We start from the raw sequence: 6883 nt of genomic DNA, 5'->3' as shown, positions 1-6883 counted from the left end.
ACGTATTCCCCCACCGGCCCCAGCCGGTCGCGCGTGATCATACGTGTCAGTAGACCATACACCTGGCACCATGCCATTGGCTGAGCGCGCGGATCGCAACAGCGCAACCGGTGGTAGCTCCATCGCATCCGATCCGATGCATCATCAATGCCCGTGCAATAATGAAACCGTGTGGGACCATCGCTCGGTGCCCCACATGGCAGTGCCTCGGCTGGCCCTGCCATCATCACTGACACGCTCCTGAAAAGAGATTAGCGGAGGAGTAAGAGCGAAGTAATCCCTAATCGGAAATCACCGCTCCAAATTAATGCGCCGTTGGAAATGGCCGGCGGTTTTCGCTCGGCCGCCTATAAGAGAGCTCCTTGGCCGCCTTTCTTCCTCCCCGCCCCCTTTCCCATTCAGTCACCCATCCAGCCATCCACAGCCATCATAGCCACACCGCCCCGACGCCACCAACCACCACCTTCCCGTGAGCTTGAGCGAGGGTAAGCCATAGATCTGAGCGAGTTCTCGCGCGCCGCAGGTAAAGTTCTCTCGACCCGACGCTCCTCTCCTCCTAGTCTCATCTCTTTTTCTTGATTTCTGTGTCTTCCTAGAGCAGAGCAGAGAGCGAGAGACCCAGGGCCTTTTAGATCCCGGGCTTCAGATCTGCTCCGTCTTCTGTTTTAGTGTAGCTAGCGAGCTAGGTAGGCAAGAGGGGTTCTTTTTCCACACCTCCCTTGCGCTTGTTGCTGCTGTTCTTGTGCAGATCTACCAGAGCCACCTGTTTTTACTGTGGCTGTGGGCCTCTGCCAGTTTCTTGATTTGTTCTTCTTTTGCTAGAAAAATCCCAAAAAAAAAAAGAGTTTGTTTAGATCTTTGTGAGTAGGTTCCATGGCTGCAGCTATAGATCTGTCCGGGGAAGAGCTGATGAGAGCACTCGAGCCTTTTATCCGGGATGCCTCTGCTCCTTCCAGTCCTTTCCAACAACTCAGTCCCACTTCGCCTTTCTCTTTCCCCCACTCCGCCGCCGCCGCCGCCGCCGCCGCCGCCGCCGCTTACCGCTGGTACCCGTACGCCGGAGTCCAGGCCCCGGCTGAGGCAGGGGCGGGCCAGCTGAGTCCGGCCCAGATGCAGTACATCCAAGCCCGCCTCCACCTGCAGCGCCAGGCGCAGTCCGTCCTGGGCCCGCGGGCCCAGCCCATGAAGGCGGCGTCTGCTGCGGCTGCGGCGCCCACCCCGCCGCGGCCGCAGAAGCTGTACCGCGGCGTGCGGCAGCGGCACTGGGGCAAGTGGGTGGCGGAGATCCGCCTCCCGCGCAACCGCACCCGCCTCTGGCTCGGCACTTTCGATACCGCCGAGGAGGCGGCGCTCGCCTACGACCAGGCCGCCTACCGCCTCCGCGGCGACGCGGCGCGGCTCAACTTCCCCGACAACGCCGCCTCCCGCGGCCCGCTCCACGCCTCTGTCGACGCCAAGCTCCAGGCGCTCTGCCAGAACATCGCTGCCTCCAAGAAAGCGCCCAAGAAGTCCGCCTCCACCTCCACCTCCACTTCCGCCCCCACCAGCAACTACTCCTCGCCGACCACCGACGATGCGTCGTCCTGCCTGGAGTCCGCCGAGTCTTCGCCGTCCCCATCGCCCTCCCCCGAGGCAACGACGGTGCCGGAGATGCAGCAGCTGGACTTCAGCGAGGCGCCTTGGGACGCCGGGTTCGCCCTCACGAAGTACCCGTCCTACGAGATCGACTGGGACTCCCTCCTCGCCACCAATTAACCACTTCTTTCAACTACTGCTACAGAGGCACGCGCAGATGGGATTTTAGACATCATGCGCGGGCACTAGTGGATCCTTAGCTCTAATCTTGTTAGTTTGTGTAGAATTATTTGTCTTACTGTTCTTGCTCTACATCGATGTTAGGTTTGGTTCTCTGGGTCTCTGGAGAACCAATGGGAAGCCGGCGTTTTTATGTCCGGCGTCTCCTGTGGTCGGCCTGTCACCGGTCAGTGACTCCGGCCGGTCAGTGTCCATTGTTCTTGCCTTGTTTCCTAGGTGTTGCTCCTGCTGCTCTACAGGTTGTAAGTAGCAGCTCTGTGGTTTGATATGATTGTATGTTTTGTAAAATTATCTAGCTGTGTCATGAACAACTATTGTTAGTGTTATTATATCTCAGCGAAAATCCGTGTGCGAGCTGCCTAATTGTGCATTGGTTCTTGTCTACGCTAAAAGATTCGCATGAAGAGCTGGGATCATATATGATTGTAATACACTGCTGAGATAGCAGATTTCTCAAGGTACTTGAGCACTTCCTGCGCTGCATTCTTTGATCAGCCTAACTGTTCAGCGTTATTGTTTAATCAACACAAAACTCTTTGCTGTATACTTAGAGCATCTCCAACAGTACATCTATATTTCACCCTCTATATCTTTATATGGATTGCCATCTATAAAGATTCTCCATCCATATTACTCCACCACTCCAACAGCACATCCATATTTCACCCTCTATATTCTCTCTTTTATTTTTTAATAGTATTCTATAACTAACAATATATTCGTAACGACTATATTTTTGTAACAACTATTTTTTCAACGGCTATTTTTCTAACGGTTATTTTTTCAACGGCTATTTTTTCAATGGCTATATTTCTAACGGATATTTTTCCAACGGCTATATTTCTAACAGCTATTTATTCAATAGATATTTTTCTAACGGCTATATTTCCAACGGCTATCTCTCTCTCTTTGCATTTTATTCAGAAGAAAAGTGGATACTTTACATGCCATTACAAGTTCAGAATCATCAGGAGATGTCACTGGCTCACTACGAAGATGAGTTGTTCAAAATTAGAGACCAACCACAAGCATGGAAACTAAATACCACCATGAACAAATGAGATCCTGGAACTACCAATGCAAACATAACAAATATGATAACCAAGATCAATGCTACAACGGACTCGGCAAACCACTCAATAAAAGCTATGAAGTACAGCGGTCTAAAATCCAGTACACCACCTTGGAATTGAGCCTCCACACCTCCACCTCCTTTTTTTAATCAGCCGCACAACTCTTTCCCCTTCTCTCTGTGAGCTCTCTTTCCCGTTCTCTCTTCCTCACACAATACGCATCCACCTTTAATCCGCCCTGCCGGAGCGGCCGTCAAACGGACGCACAGTGCTACCTCACTTCCTCTTCTCCGTCGCTCAGGGGTGCAGCGCGGCTGCTACGGAGGAGCGGGTGCCGGCCGACCTGGACGATGCGGGAGCCGTCGCTGCTGGTGCGGGAGGCCGCGGCGGAGCAGCTGGAGGAGCGGCAGGCCGGCTGGGCCTACTCCTGCCCCGTGCTGGCCCTTGACCTTCTCTGAACCTCATCTTCATCCTCGTTTCCGCCGTCGTGCTCGTGCTCAGCCTCAACGAGAGCCCCTCCATGCCGCTCCGCTTCTGGATCGCCGGGTATGCCCCCCAGTGCATCGTCCACATGGTCTGCGGGGAGATAGACGGGCGTCCGGATGGTGGCGGGAAGCGCGCGGCCGAGCGACGGTTGGAGGATGACGTGCGGGAAGAAACCCGCTAGATCTAGCGTGCGGGAGCGAGAGGATAGCGTGGCCGGCAAAATAGCGTGAGCAATAGCGTGTTTGTTGGAGCATGTTTTTTGCGCTGTGGACGCCATTTTGACGATAGAGGGCGCGATAGCGTCTCTTTTGGAGATGCTCTTACAGCACACACTAACCTTGTAGCATCCAAACATGGATGTACCCGAACCAGTTCAAATGGACTCTGCCTATTAGGCCTATCCGAGGCCGTCACTGTAAGCATGGTCTAGTTATGGCACGGGCACAGCAAGGTGTGACAAGCCGTGCATGCAGCATGCCGAGCCAGCGCAGCACGCCTCGACCATAACACGTCTCGGTTGATACAGGCTGACCCGGGAACAGCATGGGTCGGTATGGCCTGGCCTGGCCTGGCACGACAGCGGCTCGTGTGGCACAGATGACCTCGCTAGGCACGGTGTGGCTAAGCACTCGGTACGTCTGGCTTGGCCTAACACGGTATGCTAACGGTCGACGTGGCACGTGGCGATACAAACAGTGTAGTGAAAGTAGTCTTGTTAGGTTATAATTATAATTTTAGTGATTAATAATAATATAATCAATACGATTAACATATTTGTCAAGAATATATATTAATAGGTCTTATGGTTGTAATACATTAAGTTATGACAACTGAGATAAAATTTGATTGAATTAGAGAGGTTCTAAGAAAAATGACTACGTTGAAAGGTTCGACGATCGGTAGTATGCATGCCAGAGTAATTATTGCAGAGAGGATTGCAACACTAGAAGGCTGAAGGACTACACGCCAGAAGGTTCGACGATTGAAGCGTGCACATTGGAGTATATGTCAGAGTATTTGTTACAGTGAAGATGTTAAAGTCCGGTTTGGTATAGTTTAACACGTCGGATGGTTCAGTGAAGTAGTAAAACAACACCGGAGTATTTTACACTGAGAAAGGTGCATGATGGCTCAGTTAAACACGCCGTAGCATCTGGTGTTCACATTGGTTTTGAGTGGGGCAAGTTTTTGGAAGATATACATGCCGGATGTTCTGGTGAGTACAATCTGTCTACATCAGAATATCCGACGTATATAGAGAATTTGAGCTATTAGAGGCAACGGTTAGTTCGCAGGGTTAAGGCTATAAATACCCCTTCACTCAGTCATTTGAAGATGCTAGAGTTTAAAGAACCTTATATATACTCGAGAAAACATCCAAGCTATCAAAGTGCAAAAAGTGAAAATTCAAGATGATTAAGCATGTAACAGCCCAAATGACTTAATCATATCATTAAGCATCATAAACATCATTGGTATCATGCTTAATTGTTTTGGTGAAATATGAACATGCTTTTTCAATTAAACATAAATAGTAAAAATCAATATTAATTGGTGAATGGGTAAGCAACTCACGATGTTGCTATATAACATAGGGTTGAAAATAATTTTAGAAATTAGTCAATGCAATGTAAATAGTATAAATGAATTTTCCTAAATTTTTGGAGATGGTCTTGAAGGCATAAAAATTACCACAAGTTAGAAAAGGTTGCATATTTGGAGAATTTTAGTTTGAAATTGGCTTAGGCATTATGGGTCAAACCAGTTAAAATGGGGTTGCACGTGAATTATAGTTTCGCACAAAAATTGTCCCACGAATTTTGGACCACAAAAAGATCTTCAATTGGATGGATAAAGTGATGGGGATGAATTTGACCGGTTGATCATTGTTCATACGCCCACTCTCCTGTTTCCCGCTCCCTGCTACTCTCTCGGCCACCGTTGTTGACTATTGCGGCCGGCCGTTGAGTCACTGAAGCCGAGCCTTCAAGGAGAAGCAATCAGCCTTGTCCTTATACCCCCGACCCCCCTTTCTCTGCTCACTCTCTCTTCCCTCTCGCGCTCGGTCGCCAACAGCAGAGCAGAGCCGCCCGTGTAGCACAGCAGCGCCGCCCGACAAAATCCGCGCTGTTGAGCCCACCTCCACCCCGGCCAAGCTCCCTGAAGCGTTGAAGGAGGACGCTAGGCCCTCCTTCGAGCTTTCCCCGGCCGATTCGCCCTCTTCCCTGTTGGATTGAAGCCTTCCGCACCGGCCTTCTTCCTCCACTCCGGTTGAGCTCCGCCCCTCTTCGACAAGCCGCCGTGTTTCCGCCCCTCCGGTCGTATCCAACCCACGGTGAGCTCCCTTGTGCTCCCATGGGCCGTGTGCGGGCACCGTTTTTGGCTTGGCCGGCCGCCGGCGTGCCTCTCCATAGCAACCGAGCACCGCCGCCTGTAGCCGCCCGCCGCAACCCTGTTCCGGCCGGGCTCGCCGGCCGTGTGTACCCACCACCAAGTTCCCCGTGTCTCGCTGGTGCTGCCGGTGCCCTCTACTGGCTGCGTCACGCCTCCAATCGCCGTCGGCGAGGCTGCCCGAGCCGCCGGCGCATTGTGCTTTGGGCGCGGCCCGGTTTTGACTGGAGTCAAGGTAGCCCAGGCCCGCGGTCAGTGACTGCAGCTAGTTAGGTGCCGGTGTAAAAAGGAGTCGATCTATTTAACTATTCGGTTTAAATCAGAAAATGGGAAATGGGTTATTCGTTGCATTGTTAAAACGGCTGGTAATTGTAAAATGCATAGAAAATTGTATATAGCTTTAAAAATCATGAAACCAATTTTGTTAGGTTTATGTGATCATTCTCTACATGTTAAAAAAATACTGGGAGCTATAAAATATGTATTTAAATTGCTTGAGTTAATAAAATAGGTTTGAGCTTCATTAATCCATAATTAAATATTGGTAACTCCAAAATTGATGAAATCAGTTTTGTAAATCTTGTTAATTGATTCCCTGCTCATTAAAAATAATCACCCTCATGTTAGACATGATTAAATTCCTATTTAGGATTAATCTTTGTATTAAGCTTAATTAATTCAGAAAAATGAGTAGATGCTTAACATTAATCCAAATTAAGAAAATTTTGAGACTTTAAAACTCATGCCATGATGCATTGCATCTCCACCTTGTCATGCACTGTGGAGCATCCGTCATTGCATGTCATTCGTGCTCATCATTGCATGCGTTCTTCAGTAGTGAACGAAGAATCAAAGCGTGACGTGAGTGTGATCGAGGGTGACACCGAGGCACACCACTTCTACGAGTTTTGTTCAGAAAGTATTGGGCAAACCCCAGAGCAGAAAGGCAAGCATCTAAGCATACTGCACCCTTTTTTTCAAATTAAATAGTCTAAAATTGATAAATTATGCTTTATGTATGTTTGCATGTGTTGAGTCCAGCGTCGGGCTGATATGGGTAGAGCCTATGTTGATGCATTATCTCTACCTTGACTTATTGGTAAATCCTTATCCTATAG

The 6883-nt window shown here is 49.8% G+C and overlaps 1 protein-coding gene and 1 pseudogene across 1 annotated transcript; both read left to right on the top strand.

Moving 5' to 3' along the window:
• The first annotated feature begins 351 nt into the window (after positions 1 to 351).
• On the top strand, positions 352 to 2180 carry LOC133901613 (ethylene-responsive transcription factor RAP2-13-like). The gene has a single exon (XM_062343033.1). The coding sequence runs from the start codon at positions 874 to 876 to the stop codon at positions 1753 to 1755; it is 882 nt and encodes a 293-aa protein (XP_062199017.1). The 5' UTR covers positions 352 to 873; the 3' UTR covers positions 1756 to 2180.
• A 783-nt stretch (positions 2181 to 2963) lies between these two features.
• LOC133901456 (E3 ubiquitin-protein ligase At1g63170-like) lies at positions 2964 to 3699 on the top strand (annotated as a pseudogene).
• The last annotated feature ends 3184 nt before the right edge of the window (positions 3700 to 6883 follow it).

The sequence above is a fragment of the Phragmites australis genome, chromosome 20 (genome assembly GCF_958298935.1).
Source record: "Phragmites australis chromosome 20, lpPhrAust1.1, whole genome shotgun sequence".
Taxonomy (NCBI): Eukaryota; Viridiplantae; Streptophyta; class Magnoliopsida; order Poales; family Poaceae; genus Phragmites; species Phragmites australis.
The sequence above is the reverse complement of the archived record's forward strand: the minus strand, read 5'-3'. Positions and strand labels throughout refer to the sequence as shown.